At 35.6% G+C, this 18,803-nt stretch overlaps 1 protein-coding gene across 2 annotated transcripts in view; it reads right to left on the bottom strand.

The window, feature by feature from the left end:
• Window positions 1-101: 101 nt before the first annotated feature.
• Window positions 102-18,803, bottom strand: part of LOC130214391 (zinc finger and BTB domain-containing protein 7C) — an 84,417-nt gene continuing 65,715 nt past the window's right edge. For both annotated transcript variants that reach the window (XM_056446057.1, XM_056446056.1), the window contains exons 2-4: window positions 12,691-13,527; window positions 8,928-9,399; window positions 102-5,000 (exon numbers count right to left, since the gene is read on the bottom strand). In XM_056446057.1, the coding sequence (XP_056302032.1) occupies window positions 4,463-5,000; window positions 8,928-9,399; window positions 12,691-13,513 (1,833 nt within the window). In that variant the 5' untranslated portion in view covers window positions 13,514-13,527 and the 3' untranslated portion in view covers window positions 102-4,462. The remainder of the gene's footprint in view (window positions 5,001-8,927; window positions 9,400-12,690; window positions 13,528-18,803) is intronic.

Raw genomic sequence — 18,803 nt, 5'->3', positions numbered from 1 at the left:
TATAAGTCAAGCTATTATTTGTTGTTCCTAAACCTTAAAATCTCTCTATCTCTATCTCCGATTTTTTTTTCCAAGAAAGAAAAGCAGTAAAAGACACAAAATGTTCTTGAAAAAAGCTTTTTTTATTGTATTCCAGTCCTTAAATTGATTCAGCTTACCAGGGATTATTCTAATATACAAATACCACACACATTTATAAAAATGACTTTCACTGAAATCGTTCTTGCGATAAAGAGCAGTAAAGTGCATATCTCAGACGTGTCCTGTGACTTGTTTTTTAAATTTTTATGTTTTTAAATCTTTAAGAAATAGCAATATATCGTAACCAATAATAAAACATCATCAAACAAATAGTGCAAGTTCCCACCAGCAGCCACAGAAGGGCTTCAAATAGATATACACACACGCATCTTTAAGCACCTTCATTGTACATGGCCATTGCATTTTGCACACCAAAATAAAAACATAAACGCATTGAACTGTTTTATTTCACTGTAAAGTTGCATTTCAGATCTCACCTGGGGTTCTTGTACAGTGGCTCTTGGTTTGTCAGACTGTATTTTCTGTTTGACGAGTCTTGAAGGGGGAAATATGTGAGATTTTATCTGCGCTATGCTTTCTCATTACAGTATTGTTTTGAATTGATGTCATGGGCACACATTTGCTTTGAGAAATCGGAACACAGATGTCTTAGTGTCTTTATAAAAGCATCTTAGTAAAATATAGCTGAGGCTCATTTAAAAATGCTTGAAAATATTTTGTTTTCTGCTAAAGGTTGTGGACCTCTCCCCCAGTTTTAGTTTCCTGTACATGATGCTTCATATATGAAAAGAATGCTTTGCAAAGAGATTAAAACATTTCAAGTTTGTTCTCAAACAACGTGTCTTTGGATGTTTTACAATGTTCAGTATAGAAATACTTGCATTACGATAATGAGCAGTTCCACCGGAGAAAGCCAGCTATACAAATTATTCATTTAAAAAGCATTTGATTGAATCAATTTCTTTTTGAGAAGCACAATATAAATCGCTTCAATCTCGAAAGTAATTATGAGAAAAAATTACTTGCATGATTTAGCTTTTGTTTAGTTGCATGACTGACTGTTGAATTGTATTATGTACATCGCTTGATTACTTTTTTTGGCTGTAAAAAAAGTTAGGTTTTTTGAAATCCTGAGAGTTTTTCTGATCGATTTGTTTGTCTTTGTGTTCCTGTGGTAATTCTAAGCATGTAACCACTCTTGTAAGTTTGCATAGTGGATGTACAGCGTAATTTAGCTTCACTGACAACTCTTTAATTATAAAACCTTAAATGCAAACATCAAAGCTTCTAGCTTATATCAGCAGGACGTGGTTTTTCTTTCTGCATACCTGATTGTCAGTTTTTATTTATTTATTTTTTGCATTCAGTTTTCACATACTCCACAGTCTATAAGCACATCATCCGTGTTAGCAAACGAAACATCAAAAAACAGCTTTAACATATGCACATCCAAGATATGAACAAATCATTTAAAAAGCATTTAAAATCCCTGTCGTTCCGTTCGGAAGCAGACTTAAGAAATAAATGAAGAAAATTCTTTTTTTTTTTTTCATGTTACAGAGTCTGAACCCGGTTCGTAAAGACTTGCGGTGTCCGAAGCGAGCAGCTGTTTCAGTCTGAGCTAATCAGAGCTCAGTTAGTTCAAAGAGAAATTAAAATTCTGTCATTATTACTCGTCCTCTTGTTGTTCCATACACATAACTTTTATTTATCCCCAGAATACACACACAAAATGTTTTCAAATTTAAATCTAAGCTTTCAGCTTCTACATTGAAAGCCTCCAGTGGTGAAAACCTATTAATGGGAAGTTGCTGAGACTTTTATTTCAGTATGTTGATGTACTTCCAATGGGGTGTATGCACACAGACTTTAATTTCAGCTAGCCAGCCTCAGTGCTTCCGGTGAACTGTCTTTCCATTATAAAATTGCCCAACCTGATCTCATGAGAAAATGTAAGTATTTTACGTTTTGTCAGTTTAGTGGCTAATTAATACGAGTTCAGTCGTACGAAATTGTACGATTTTAAAAAGGAGGCGTGGCACCTAACCCCACCCCTAAACCCAACTGTCATTGGGGGATGAGCAAATTGTACTAAATTGTACGAATTAGATCGTACGAATTCATACGAATTAGCCACTTAATCAAAAAGTTACGAATTGCCGTGAGATTGTGTTGAATTGCCAGGTCTGATTTCTTTAAAAATCAGTGATCTTCACTGCCTGATTCATATACAATATGAAGTGGGTCTCAGACCGGACAAGAAGCACTGCATTAAATTCCTTTTTGCCCCGCCATGTCTTTAGAATATGACAGTTTATTTTACTGCAGTATTTTCAGTGGAGTTTCTGCACTCGCCTGCTGATCCTGACTCCGCTAGTGCTTTCATCTCGTTTTACGTTTAAACAACTAAATGAATGCTTAAGTCTATTTAACTGAATGTATTTTAATTACATTACAACATCAATGCTATAAAAGGAACCCTATGAAATTGAAAATCATTGGTTGAAAAACACTCACTGTGCATATACCCCACTGAAACGGAAAATTAAGTAGGGGGTGGGGCTTTCTTTTTGCACATCATTCTCTCATAGATACTAATAGTAAGAGGGGTGTGGCTAAGAATATTGTGGCTGAAGTGTCAAACTGACATCAGATAAGAAGCCAATCAAAAGCAAATGCTCAGATTTAAATGTGCGCTTGTAATATAAACATTGTAAACTCCTGTTGTACGTTTCTTTTGGTTTGGACCAAGGTTACAAATGACACCTTTGTAGAATTTTCAGACATTTTGGTTACAATTCAGAACAGATAGACTGCTCTGAACGAATCCAGAAACAATCCAAAAAGTAGTCGCGTGACATTTACATCAGTGGTTGGCTAAACAAATTTCCTGATCTGCAATTAAAAATTAATGCATTGGATAAATAAGTAAACAAAGACCAGAGGAACTGTTGTTATCTAGACGAAATTCCTGAACTGCAATTTGATTGGTCAAAATTAATGCATGGGATAAGTAAACAAAGAGCTGATGAAAAGTCAGCAGGAGGCAGTATGGCCCTCTTCACTACTCCATCTTTGTCTGTAACCTGTTATAATTGCGGTAAGGTGTCAAAAAGTTCATGTCGCAGCTTACTACGGCAGTTGGTTTAGTCCAAAAAGGCAAAGTACTTTTTGCAATTGTGTCGGTTCACATTCTCACCCAAAACAAAAAGCTCAAGAGTTTGTTTGGAAAAGTACCAAGACCACTTCTTTGAGCAGATTTTCATTGGTCCGGTTTTAGTGCGCACTTGATTATGATTGGCACTTTAACACCTGCACAAATGAACCGCACCAAAAATGCCAACAAACTCTGGTACTAACTAAATGAGTCCAGTGTGAAAGCACTCTAAAGGAAGTTCAGTTCCAAAGCAGTGGACTAATCAGAATGACTCTGATGCGGGGCTAGGGTTGCAAGCTTCTGTTTATGGTAGCAAGTTGGCCAGCCTGATCTCACGAGAAAACGTAAGTATTTTACGTTTTGACAGTTTAGTGGCTAAATCATATGAGTTCGTAGGAGTTCAGTCGTACGAAATTGTACGATTTTAAAAAGGAGGCGTGGCACCTAACCCCACCCCTAAACCCCACCGTCATTGGAGGATGAGCAAATCGTACTATATTGTACGAATTAGATCGTACGAATTAGCCACTAAATCAAAAAGTTACGAATTGCCGTGAGATTGTGTTGAGTTGGCACACGGTAAAATAATTTTGTAGTTGAATCAAATTATCTAGTTATTTCAACTTGCATCAATCCAAATGACTAAAATATTAAGTTAAACGTTGTACAACAAAAAATAGTTGAAACCTGATTAACTTATAAAAATGAGTTAAAGCAACATACAAGTATTTGTTTTCTTGACTTTTTTTTTTCATTACATTTCTTACAGTGCATGACAACTGTTTTATTCTATGGCAACATTGGCAGAGAATGCTCTTTGATGAAGTGCCAATGAAATCAAAACTAACCATATTGATTTTGTTCGCACACATTGCCAGTTTTGTGGTGAGCAGTTCATCTGTGCATGTCATTAAGAACAAAAAAACAATGTTTGTTCTCAGTTAAACTCTCAGATTACTTCTGTCTGAGGTATTGGACAGAGGTAATATACTTAACCATGCCCCTCCAACTGTCAGTTTTGACAACAAACAAATGGTGAGGAGGAGGAGTCTGTTAGGTTGTAATAACTCCATCCAATCAGCTTGCAGTAGAAAAAAATCAAGCCACACCCGCTGTTTTCTCATTTAATATTCTGTTTGACTGGGAACTGTCACAATACGAAAATACAATAATATAAGGCCCTTTAGGTGTATGGAACATCAAGAGGGATTAATTAATGACAGAATATTAAATTTTTTTGGGTGAACTAACCACTTAACGAAGTCAGTTTGCAGCCTCAGGAATGGGCGGAGCTCGTTCCAGTCTCACAGCCCAGGGGTCAGAGGTTGGCGAATAAAAGGCCGCATGAGGCAGAACGTCCTCAGTGGCCACGAAAGCAAAAACGCCTCGTTTCCGGCTCGCGTCTTCTGACATGATCTTTCTGTCTTCGATATCGCCGTCCTCCATCGTCTTTGGCTGCTGTTTCTCCACCATCTGAGCGGCAGGGAAGCGCAGGGTACGGTCCGGCTGGAGAGCACTGGGATCAGGAGGGAACAGGAAGTTGGTGGAACGCCAGGCAGAGGGTTTTCGGCCTCGGCGCGGGCGCGAGACGCGGCAGCTCTGCCTCTTGATGTGCCGGTGCAGGTGGTCGGAGCGCGTGAAGCTCTTGTAGCAGTGCTCGCATTGGTACGGCCGTACGCCCGTGTGGATGCGCAGGTGGTTCTTCAGGTCATAGTTGTGAACGAATTTGGAGTTGCAGTGTAGGCAGATGTACGGCCGCTCACCTGTGTGCTTGCGCATATGGATCTTCAGCTTGTCTTGTCTGGAAAAGAGATTAAAAAAAAATTCATTAGTTAATATCCACACTCAAGAAACGATGTTTGTCAAAATGCCTTAGTTAAAATGAGCTGAAATAACACCATTCTTTACATTTTAACTTAATTGTTTTATGTTTAATCTTGTCTGGAAAAGACATTTTAAACATTCCAGTAGTTAAAATCTTCACTCAAAAAATGATGTTTATTAAAATGATGTATTTAAAATGAGTTGAAACAACACAATTCTTGAGTTTTTCTTTTTTTGGGAACTTAATACTTTTAAGTTCAGTCTGGCCTTGTCTAGAAAAGAAATGTAAAACAATCCAGTTGTAAAAATCCTTACGCAAAAGTTCAATCTTGTCTCATCAGGAAGAGAGTTTAAAAAAAATTCAATAGTTAAAATCTTCACTCAGAAATTAGGTTTGCTGTTTGTTCAAATGACTTCTTTAAAACGAGCTGGAATAACACAATTCTTGAGTTTTTTTTTTATTTGGGGGGGGACTTAATTGTTTTAAGTTCAAATTTGTCTTGTCTGGAAAAGAGATAAAAAAATGCAATAGTTAAAATCTTCACTCAAAAAATGATGTATTTAAAATGAGTTGAAACAACACAATTATTAAGTTTTTTTAGGGGGGGGGGGGGGGGGGGGCTTAATTGTTTTAAGTTTAATCTTGTCTGGAAAAGAGAGAATTTTTTTTCACCAAATTCAAAAATGATGTTTGCTGTTTGTTGTATTTAAAATGAGTTGAAACAACACAATTATAGAGTTTTTTAGGGGGGGGGGCAACTTCTTACAAAATATCTTCCTTGTGAAGAGGAACCATTACAATATATATGAGGGATAGTTCTTTCAAAAATTTTAATTTACTCACTTTTTTAACTCCCCTTGAAGTGGTTCTGTATAGAAAGTTATTTTGAAGAATTCTGGAAAGTGGTAACCATTGACTCGCATAGTAGGAAAAACTAATATCATGGAAGTCAGTGGTTACAGTTTTTCAGTTTTCTGTTTAACAGAAGAAAAATCTCATAAAGGTTTGAAAAACTCAAAGGGTGAGTAAACGAGGATAGAATTTTTAAAAATTGAATTATCACTTTTAAACACCCCAAAATACGAATTTGTTTTAAGAAATAATGTGTCAGAATTAAGTTCCTTTCCTTAAAACAAGCTAAATAATCTGCCAATGGGGTAAGCAAAATGATCTTATGTCAAAAATGAAAAACAAGTTTATTTTGCTTTCCCATTGGCAGATTATTTAGCTTGTTTTAAACTAAAACTCACTTAATTTATTTCTTAAAACACAACAATATTATTTGCTAGTCTAGAAAATGCTTTTGAGTTAAGAGTTTTTAGATGTTTGGACTAGAAACAAGACAAAAAATCTAAGGAAGGAAAGCATTTTTTGCAGTGCACACACACACACACACACACACACAGGTGTACGCCTTCATACTTGAAAAGCAGACAGCTGCAAGTTGCTCAACAGTAGCAGCGACACAAGAAAAGCCAGAAAAGGCGAAAAGCGAAACTCTCAGGATTTCATGCTCCTGTTATGTGGTATCCAGATGAGTTATCCAGCCTCCGTTTGATCTATTTCTCACTCTAGATCTCACTCATCGAAATTTCATTCCTCTACAGAGCGTTTGAGCCCAAAAGTGAAATGTAGGTCTTATAATAACATCACTCCGACTCCTTTGTGTGTTTTTATTACAGTGTGGAAACCTCATGCGACCACAGTGATGCATAAAGTGTTTCACAGCAGGTTCGTCCTTATGCTGCTGCTCTAGTTTTTACGTGCCACTTCATTGTTGTAATGCTGAAGCTCAGCAGTTCAAAGACGCTGTTTATTTCACAGACAGTCGCTGTAATTTGTTTGAGGGGGGAAAATTAAAAAAGGGCGCTGGGTTACATGACAGCAAGTTTGAATTATTTTCTGCTAAATCCGTCATTGTAAAACATTCTTTGCTTTATTCAATTTGTCTGCTCCTTTTTGATGTTTGTTCACTTTTAAGTGTGTTTCTCTTACACTCTGTTTGCTGAAATAATTGATGTCAAAAACGTCAAGTCCTGAAATGTTCACTCAAAAATGAACATAAGAAGTGATGTTGACTTTCATTGTATGGATGGAAAAATACTGAATTGATTGACAGACACCATGTTTTTATAATAACATGTATACACATGTCCACAGACCATATTTTAAAGGTTTAAAATGTTTTTAAAAGAGAGCATGCTTGTGATAAAGGAATAAAATCGCTATGTAATTCTTAACCGCTATAATCACCACGGCCACATGGTGTCAGTAAATGCGCATATGTGTGTGACTCATCATTTCAGAAAGGCTTGTATAAACTCCACCACAAATACATCACATAAACGTACACCGTATCTTAGACTGTACTTCAGCTTCATCAGAGTCTCTATCACTGACTGCTGTTTATCTGACGTAATGCATGATGAGATGCAGATACACCAGCCTGATCTCACAAGAAAACGTAAGTATTTTACGTTTTGTCAGTTTAGCGAGTTCAGTCGTACGAAATTGTATGATTTTTAAAAAGGAGGCGTGGCACTTAACCCCACCCCTAAACCCAACCGTCATTGGGGGATGAGCAAATCGTACTAAATTGTACGAATTAGATCGTACGAATTGGCCACTAAATCAAAAAGTTACGAATTGCCGTGAGATTGTGTTGGATACACACGTGGGAAAGGTGGGTGGAGAGAATCAGCTCATTTGCATTTAAAGCCACAGGCCACAAAAACAGCTTCAATATACTTAGACAGCAAAATCAGCAAATTCTGGGGGCTTTAATAAAAAATTCTGATGGGTATTTTGAGCTGAAATTTACACATGATACATACTGGAGATATTAAAAGTTGATCTTAGATCTTGTTAAAGTGGTAAAATAGGTGCCCTTTACGTCCCAAAATTATGTATTTTTTGTTTTTAAATACCAGTAATTCATAAATAATAAAACACATTTTTCATTGATAAATTAATTTGTTAATAATAATTGTAATAATTAGTGCATGGAAAAATACAAATAATTATGTAGAAGTTGACTTGAGAAGTATAACTTGTTTTCTTTATTGTACTCCATTTTACCAAGCTTTCAGTATTTCTCAGAGATGATGTTATTCTTGTTTTGAATCTGCCACTATGCTGACACACAGGCATTTGTAGCTCCGCCCTCTTTTGAAAAGAGCACAATCTCATTTGAATTTAAAGCGACAGTCACCAAAACGCCACAATTAGGATAAAGGCCTAAAAGGGTCAGTTTCAGAGAGTTTACAATATTATTTGTGCTGTATTTTGAGCTGAAACTTCACTACATACATCCTACACATCAGAGACTTATTTTACACCTTGTAAAAAGGGGCATAAAAGGTCCCCTTTAATACAGGGTGTCCTCGTGGTCTTAAAAAGTATTAAAAGTTGATAAATCAATGTAGAGAAATGGAAGTCCCTTAAAGTATTAAAAAGACTTAAATGCTATTTTGCAATGTATTAAATTTGATATCATTTTTGATTATGCAATGTATAATTGTATGCTCAATTTTGCCTGGATTAAATCTGTGGATATCAGGATGTAGTGTAGTTCATGAAATCAATAAAACCCTGCTGGATTTGACAGCATGCTGCTTTGTTTACTGCAGTAACCTAGTCAACACCTTTATTTCTGCAGTTCTATAGCCGTCAACCCGCTGAATTTATTATTATGTATATGAATTGTTTTATTTTTGGATTAATTTCTTACATTAATGTTTGGTAAATATATTGTAAGTGTTTCTGGTTAAAGTGGTAATAAGGTCCTAAAATGTATGGAAAGAGCCTTAAAGGTTTAAAAGGTATTGAATTTCTCTCTCTGATTCCTGTTTTCCCAGGATCGGTGGCTAAAGTGTGCATCAGTGTCATCTTAACTGGACTCACCTGGTGAATCGGACCTCGCAGATGGTGCACATGTAGGGCTTCTCTCCGGTGTGTGTTCGCATGTGTCGAGGCAGCTTTCCTGCTCCTTGAATCACCTTGTTGCAGATCGGACACTGCTGTGATGCCTTGGGCTTCATCTTCCTCTCCTCTTCCAGCTGCCAAGGAGGAAAAAGCGTCCCGAGATGCGACGCAGAAAGAAAGTTCAGGTAGGACCGCAGATCTGTTCCCTCTTTGATTGCACCAAGCGAGGGGTCGGCAGTCATTCCCAATCCAGGACTCATGAAGTCTTTGAGGAAGTCTCTGTGAAGGATAGGGTTCGTAGGTTCGTCTTTTAACTCCTCTTTAATGACTTCTTTTTTGACCGCAAGGTCTAAAGGGCCGTTTTCCAATGAAGCATTTGGGAATGGCCGTCGGGGCTCCAAAATCTGAGGGTAGCCTGGGAATTCTGCTGCCCACATTCGAGGGTAGAATCCTGGGAGTAGACATATGGCAATATTCAATAATACGATCTCACACTGTTATACAGTTTATATTATTGCATTTTATTTTTGCAGTAAGAGTGAAACCGTGCTGCCAGCAATTTACTGCAACTGCCTCTTCACACTAACTAACCTGTAAAATGTGTTTTACAGTAGCGGGGCACTACCGCAGTTTCATTTTACAGTATAATAGCCTTACTGCAACTTCTTTAAATGGTAAAATGCCATTTACCGCATTTTAATTTTACAGTATGACAAGTTTTACACTATTTTTACTGGAATTTATTTAGAGTACAAAACCTTTACTTTGAAATTGATTAAATTCAATAGTAAATACTCAAACCAGTGACTATATCATGTACAACAGTAGTCTTACTATTCATTGTTATTATATCCATTTTAAATGCCTTACAAAAGTAATTTTCATTCATCAATCTATTTTAAATACATTTTGTGATGCAAGATGTTAATTAATAATTTTTTCGTCAACTGTTTTATTTTTGTCTTCAACTACAGTAGCGGTACTTGACTACATTGATTACAATAGAATACAGCAAATTCCTAATATGCAGTAAATTACTGTAAAACGTTCTAAAGTTACCCACAATGCAGTGCATATTACAAAAGTGAACTGTATGTCTTATTTCACTGGGCGTTTTTTTTTGCAGTAAATAACTGTAAAATTAGGGCAAAGTCTAATGGTGCACTTTACAATAAGGTTTTATTAGTTATTGTATTTACTAACATGAACTAATTATGAACAACACTTGTACCTGCATTTAATAATCATAGTTCAACATTTACTAACGATCAATAACATATACACATGCTTGCTAATGCATCGAGAGTTAACAATCTAACAACGAACAAATGTACTTTCATTAACTAATGCTGACTAACATGAATAAATACTGTAATGTATTGTTCAGTGTTTTTGTTGTTAGCAAATGCATTAAGTAACATTTAACTAGGGCTGCACGGTGGCGCAGTGGGTAGAACAGTCGCTGGTTCGAGCCTCAGCTGGGTCAGTTGGCGTTTCTGTGTAGAGTTTGCTGAAGTTGCAGTTTATAGTTGGAGAAAACATGAAATTTGTAGACTCACTGCTTGGCCTGTCACAATATTCAATATATTGACATATCGCACAACATATGGACATGAACTCAATCATTTTTGGTGCTGCAATATATATATATATCGCCCATACATCATAACCAATTCTAGCAACACTTTAGCTGATTGTGCAACATCTCTATCTCTATTGGAGGTGTCAGTGTGGTTAAAAACACTGTATAATTTACTATAAATTACTATAGTATATTTTCATTCAGGTGCTTGACAACTGAAAATAGATCTGGCAGCAGATATCACAGCCTCTGTTACTTTCTACCCTGCACTTTTTGTGTTAACATTTATTATTGTTTATTTAGGATATGCGTTTTCACATTCTGATTAGAAAGCCTGATTATTAAATTGTTCAAATGACTATAGTTAAATGAAATTTTTAAGAATAAAATAAGATGTGTTGTTTGAAAGAGTGTACTTGCATTGTGATGATATTATATTGACATTCTGGCATTATAGAATGGCGTAAAATGGTCTTAAATTGACAATATCGTTTATCGCAATATATTTTGGTGCAATATATTATACAACAAAAAATAGATATCGGAACAGGCCTACTCGCTGCAGAGTTTAACTTTAGAGTGAACGTTTACCATTTGCATGTTTTTAATGCAAAGGTTATAAAATTAAAATAAAGATTTATTTTATTGAATAGTTTTTACAATGAAAACTATACAGTGTTATATTCAATATCTGTTCTTGAATACTGTTGGACTCCATAACCATAAAACACCATATTTCACTTTTAAAAATTATTTGCTCTACTGTATTTACCTATGCTTTTTAATTGTTTATGTTATACATTGTTTACAATCACAATAATCCCATGGCTATTCAAGCTATCTGCTAAAATGCTATTCATATGTTGCAATATAGGGCAGCATGGTGGCGCAGTGGGTAGCAGAATCGCCTCACAGCAAGAAGGTTGCTGCTTCGAGCCCCGGTTGGGTCAGTTGGCATTTGTGTGTGAAGTTTGCATGTTCTCTCCGTGTTTGCGTGGGTTTCCTCCGGGTGCTCCGGTTTCCCCCACAAGTCCAAAAACATGTGGGGTGAATTGGGTAAGCTAAAATTGTTCGTAGTGTATGTGTGTATGGATGTTTCCCAGTGATAAGTTGCAGCCGGAAGGGCATCCGCAATTTTTATTTAACAGAAAAACGATTTTCTAAACATAATAGTTTTAATAACTCATTTCTAATAACTGATTTCTTATATCTTTGCCATTATGACAGTACAGAACATTTGACTAGATATTGTTCAAAATACCAGTATTCCGCTTAAAGTGACATTTAAAGGCTTAACTGGGTTAATTAGGTTAAAGTTAGGGTAATTAGCCCAGTGGTTCCCAAAGTGGGGGTCACGGGACAATGACGGGGACGTTTGGTGATTTCCAAAAGTCAAATGAATTTTATTAAACCTTTACAATTGCCATATTTATCCATAAGCCACAGAAGATAAAAATAGTAGTTAATAGTTGCATAAAAAAGCAAAAACATGCTAAATAAAATGCCATCACCTTTATGGCAATCAAATGCGTTAAAAATAAATACAGGCCGTGACTGAACATTTGAGGATGATCTCTGAGTGGCATTCTCCAAAATCAAACCAAGAATAGACTTGTGCTCAAAACATTGTGCCCACCAGTCTCATTAGGTGAAGTTAATATTAAATTAAACTAATTAATGAATCACTATAAAATATGGTTGTTAGACTGTTGCACCTTTTTGTGTTGTCAAAATGCTCGTTTTTATGTAGGCCTATTGTTGTGTGTGCATGTACATTTTATAACCACTTCAGAGGAATGTGGGGGTCACGAGTCTCTGGCATTGTTATTTTGGGGGTCGCGTACTGAAAAGTTTGGGAACCCCTGAATTAGGCAAGTCATTGTATAACAGTGGTTTGTTCTGTAGACGATCGAACAAAATGCTTAAGGCTAATAATGTTGACCTAAAATATTAATTAAAAATTAAAAATTACTTCTAGCAAAAACAAAACAAATAAGACTTTCTCCAGAAGAACAATCTTATAGGAAATACAGTGAAAAATTCCTGAATCTGTAAAGCATAATTTGGGAAATATATTGAAAATACAATTCACAGTAGGGCGAAAAATTCTGACTTCAACTCTTTTGCAATATCATTTTTCTAATACTATTATAAGCCTACCTGGGAGAAGAGGTGAGAATCCTGCACCTCTTTCCAGGCCGGGAACTTTCGGGTACAGCCCTTCTTGAAGTAAAGACTCAATGGAGAAGTCCTTCAGCGCTCTGCCTTCCAAACCCTCAGGTCCTCTAGGTTTGTCAGCTTGCTGGGCTTCTGGAGTGCCCACTTGGGATCTTTGGGATTCATCTTGACCTTTTTGGGAGCTGCAAGACGGACTCTCCGCTTCCCTCACCTCCCAAACTTTTCCCTCTTGAATTTCCGCCCCCTCTCCTTGCGCGGACTTCTCGCTGTTATTGTCCTCAAACTCTCCATCTTTCGAGTCGACCTCCTCCTCCATTTCTTCCTCTTCTTCTTCATCTTCATCGTCCTCATCATCTCCCTCAAATTCCTCTCCCTCCACATGCCCTCCTCCTTCTCCGCCTCCACCCGTGTCCATGATTTCCAGACATACGTTTATAATGCAGGGGATTTCCAGGAGTCTGGCTGCACTCAGGATCTCCTTGACGTTGGATGCCGTCACTGTTAGCGTTGACGTGTAGGCGAACTCTAATATGGCCGTCAGGGATTCTGGCGCTACGAAATCCAGCTCGTAGATGGCATGTGGGTTGGCGTCCTGGCTGGAGCCGGTGGCCACTGTGAACAGTTTTTTAAAGTACTGGCTGCAAGCAGCGAGGACAGAGCGATGGGTGCGGTACTCTTGATCTCGGACGACTAAAATGACGTCGCATAGCAGGCCGTCCCGCCGCTGCTCATTCAGACTGCATAGGACGTCATTACTGTGGTTCGGGAAGGGGATTCCAATCAAGTCCTCATCTGTGTGTGCCATCCTCTTGCAGGAATCTGTGCACAGGTAAAAAGAAATAAAATTTGTATTAGATAGATAGATAGATAGATAGATAGATAGATAGATAGATAGATAGATAGATAGATAGATAGATAGATAGATAGATAGATAGATAGATAGATAGATAGATAGATAGATAGAGTGGCTTCACAACAACTCTGTGGATGTCCTTGGGTGGCCCAGCCAGAGCCCAGGCCTAAATCCTATTGAACATCTCTAGAGAGATCTGAAAATGGCTGTACAACGTCGCTTTCCATCCAACCTGATAGAGCTTGAGAGGTACTGCAAAGAGGAATGGGCAAAAATTCCCAAAGACAGGTGTGCCAAGCTTGTGGCAGCATATTCAGAAAGACTTGAGGCTGTAATCGCTGCCAAATGTGCTTCAACAAAGTATTGAGCAAAGGCTGTGAATACTTAAAAATATTCTAATAAATTTGCAACAATTTCAAAACATTCTTTATTCACATTGTCATTATAGGGGATTGTGTGTAGAATGTTGAGGAAATAAATGAATTTTAATCCATTTTGGAACAAGGCTGCAACAAAAAATGTGGAAAAAGTGAAGCAATATCCATACTTTCTGGATGCATAGTAAGCATTTGCTTTTGTGTTTGGATTGGCTACTTCTCTGATGTCAGTTTGACTGCTTCAGCCACAACATTGTTAAATATGCCTCGCCTACTGTTGGTTTGTTACAAGTGAATGATACGCAAAAAGAAAGCCCTGCCCCCTACTCAATATTGAGTTTTAGTTGGAAGTACATCAACACACTGAAATAAAAGTTTAAGCAAATTCCGGTTTACACAGACTTATAAGACCTTGATTTGTTTAATGGGGTTAGAACTAAACTCCACAGGACTCTATTTACACACTATTGCTCTAGATCAGGGTTGCCCAGTCTGTTTCTGGATATCTACCTTCCTGCAGAGTTCAGCTGCAACCTTGATCATACGCACCGGTCTTTAATTACCAAGGGCTCTTTCAGATCATACTTGGTTAGTTTAGTTGTTTTTGATCAGGGTTAGAGCTGATCTCTGCAGGAAGGTGCATCTCAAGGGCACCCCTCATCTAGATTCAAATTCATATTTGATTTGTCACATGCAGAGTCATACACAGGATGATATGCAGTGAAATGCTCACACAACCACTTGTGACCTTGAAATGGTAACAACAATAGCAAAATAAAATATCATTAATAACAATAGAGTAATAGAAGTTATGCAATAGAAAATAAAAGCAAATATAAAATGTATAAAGACTTTCGATGTAGAAAAAAAAGTACAAAGTATAAAAATATATAAAAGAGTTATCTGTACAACCAAAAACATGGAAGTGTTTCGATCAAAGTGCCTGGTGCAGAAGATCATATAGGAGGATCAGATGCCTGTTGCTAAAAAGTCTAAAAAGCACTACCAACTGTCAAAGTCACCTTGCAGCCCAATACTGGATACTCACTGAAGCTAAGCAGGGCTGAGCCTGGTCAGTGCCTGGATGGTAGACCACATGGGAAAACTAGGCTGCTGTTGGAAGCGGTGTTAGTTAGGTCTGTGTGGGTCCTAATGCCCCAGTATAGTGACAGGAACTCCTATACTGTCAGTGAGTGCCGTCTTTCGGACAAGACATTAAATAATACGTAAAGAAACCCCATTGTCTTGGCCAAACTCCCACCGTTGGCCCATACCCATCATGGTGACTGTAAAACACTTTGGGTGTATTGCACAATGAATGCGCTTTATAAATGCACATTACATTAAAAAATTAAGTTAAATTGAACTTTTATTTTGTTATGTTTAATGAAATCAATTAAAAAAATATAGTAATATAATAATAATAAACAATTACTTTAAACAACAAAAGGAACAAGCATGTAAATGTATATTTCTAAAATATTTGTTTTGGTGTACTCCTACAACCAATACATACAAATGGTGCTCATGCAACCAAGATTCCCATTTCATTCATGTTTTAATTATATGTAATTTCAGATTTTGACACCCAAAACCCTCAATTTTTAGTATATCGGGTCTGAAAGGAATAGGCACAGAGCAAAAAACTAAATGAATGCTTCTAAAAACTATATATATATATATATATATATATATATATATATATATATATATATATATATATATATATATATTTCTTTCCTGTTAATGCTATATTTTGGTAGTTGATTATACTTATATTGGAATATATGTTATCATTATTATTACTTTTTTTTTTTTTTATGTATCACCAAATCCTTAATTAACATATAGGCTAGTTGACAGTGATATTTGAGCTAAATATATATATATTTTTAAGTATTTTGCAATTGTGTGTGCTTGCACTTTGTGGTTTAAGAGGATGTCTCACATAATCAGATAATTTATTAGCTCCAATAGAGCGTGCAAGGAGCAAATCTTTGTTTCTGGGTCTGTCAGATTGCAATCTCTAAGAAACTCCACTGACTTCTGCTTTTTGCACCATTTATTGATGACAGTGGCCATTTTGTTGTGAAAGATAACAAATTAAATCTGATCTTCTGCATTGTGAGAAAAGCTGACACTTATCTTTGACATGTTCGGAAAGAAAAGAAGACAGCACAGGAAGGCAAAAGGGGTCAGGCTCTAGTTTCTGCTTTCCACGGGAAAAAAGTGTCAGGGCAAGAGACAACGTAACCCACCGCCCCCAGTTTAACCCTCATTGCTCTCAGGACTGATGCTGGTGCTGTTTAATCGCAATTGCTTTTAATAATTAAATGGCTTGAAATTTAGTTTCGTTTAGAAATAGTTTTTTTTTTCAATTTAGCACAGTTCACTAAAGACTTTGAAAGTTGTATTTTTTTCATACATATTACTTTGTAACCCTCATTAAGTTGTACATTTACTAAAAGAGCAAAAATGACATTGGAATAGCTTGTTGCCTTTATTCAATTTTTACATTTAATAAACAGGGAAACACTAGTTTAGCTAGACAAAGCATAATTTATAAGCACTCTTATGAAGTGCACCACAAATTTCATCCAAAAATAATATAGACTATATGAAAATCTGTATTTTTCAGACATAATACTTTGTAATCTTTGTTAAGTTGTACATTTTAATAAAAGAGTAAGATGACAGTTTCTGTTTGAATTTAAATTCAAATTTGTAGTTAGCTTTGAAAGTATTTTTGGCAGTTGAGATTCAAAAAGCAAAAAGGCGGGAAAAAAGAACCTATAACTCTGACACTAAGAACCATTCAGAATAAACATGCGTTTTTTTCTCCTATTCTTTATAATACCTTGTTGCCTTTATTCGTATTTGTACATTTTATAAACAGGGAAACACTAATTTAGCCAGACAAAGCCTAATTTATAAGCACTGTTCTGAAGTGCGCCACAAATTTCATCAACATTTAATAAAAGAGTGAAATGACAGTTACAATTTGAATTTGAATTCAAATTTGGAGTTACCTTTTAAAAAGGCTATTTGGCAGTTGAGATAACAAGGTGGGAAAAAAAAGAACCTTTATCTCTAACACTAAGAACCATTTCAGAATAAACGTTATGCTTTTTTTCTCCTATTCCTTATAAGTATCTTGTTGCCTTTATTCGATTTTTATATTTAATAAGAAGTAAAGCACAAACTTAGCCAGACAAAGCCTAATTTATAAGCACTCTTCTGAAATGCGCCACAAATTTCATCTAAAAATAATATAGACCATGAAAAGCTGTATTTTTCAGACATAATACTTTAAACCTTTGATAAATTGTACATTTAATAAAAGAGTAAAATGACAGGTACTGTTTGAATTAAATTCAAATTTGTAGTTTGCTTTTACAGAAATTTTGGCAGTTGATATTTAAAAAACAAAAAGACGGGAAAAAAACTTAACTCGGACCATTCGGAACCATTTCAGAATAAACATGCTTTACCCCCATCATATTCTTTATAAAACCTTGTTGCCTTTATTAGATTTTTGTGTTTATAAAACAGAAAAAAAAAACACTAATTTAGCCCAACAAAGCCTAATTTATAAGCACTCTTCTGAAGTGCACTGCAAATCTAGTCCAAAAATAATGTAGATTTTGAAAAGCTAAATTTTTCAGATATAACACATTTGTAACCTTTATTACATTTTATTAAATTTGATTTGGAATTTGTGAATAGTTGAGCTTTGAAAGAAAGTTTGGCAAGACAAAAAGGTGGGAAAAAAGAATCCTTAATTCTGAAAGAAAGTTTGGCACTTAAGATTTAAAAAAACAGAAAGGCGGTAAAATAGAAAACTATAAAAATAAAAAAAACTTTTAACTCTAACATTAAGACCATTTGAGAATAAATATAATGCTTTTTACTCCCATTTCTATCTAGTCTTATAATTCTTTGATGGCTCTATTAAATTTTTACATTTAATAAAACAGGAAAACACTTATCCGACAAAGCCTAATTTATATGCACTTTTCTGAAGTGCACCACAAATCTTGTCCAAAAATAAAGACTTTGAAAGGCTGCATCTTTTTAGACAATACATTTGTAACCTTTATTACATTTAATAAAAAAGGAAAAAGAATGTTAAATTTAAATTAAAGTACGTGGATAGTTGAGCTTTGAAAGGAAGTTTGGCAGTTGAGATTTAAAAGTTTAAAACATGGGGAAAAAGAATCTTAACTCTGAAAGGAAGTTTGAAAGTTGAGATCTAAGAAACAGGTGGGAGAAAAGAATCTTTAACTCTAACACTAAGAACATTTCTGAATAAATATTATGCTTTTTACTCTTATTTCTATAGTCTTAAAATAATTTTGATGGCTTAATTAGATTTTTACATTAAATAAAATAGGAAATATTTTTTTTAACCCTAACCAACCCTGATTTAAAATTAAGTGCTCTTAAAAAGTGCACCACGAATCTTGTCTAAAAATAATAAAGACTTTTGAAAAGCTGTGTTTTTCCAGACATAATACATTGTAACCTTTATTAGGTTTCATATTTCATATAAGGAGGAAAAAATGTTTAATTTTAAATTTGTAGTTTGAAAGTTGAGATGTAAAAGGAAGTTTTGCTGTTGAGATTTAAATACCAAAAAGGTGGGGGAAAAATATTTTACTCTAACACCAAGAACATTTCTAAATAAAATTTACACCCATTTCTATCTAGTCTTATAATAACTTTGATAGTTGAGCTTTGAAAGGAACTTTGGCAGTTGAGATTTAAAAAAACAAAAAAGGCGGGAAAAAAAATCTTAACTCTGAAAGAAAGTTTGGCAGTTGAGATAAAAAAAAAAAAATAACAAAAAGGCGGGAAAATAGAAC

Source organism: Danio aesculapii, chromosome 21 (assembly GCF_903798145.1).
Source record: "Danio aesculapii chromosome 21, fDanAes4.1, whole genome shotgun sequence".
In the NCBI taxonomy this organism is placed as follows: domain Eukaryota; kingdom Metazoa; phylum Chordata; class Actinopteri; order Cypriniformes; family Danionidae; genus Danio; species Danio aesculapii.
This window is presented reverse-complemented; position numbering and strand designations above follow the sequence as displayed.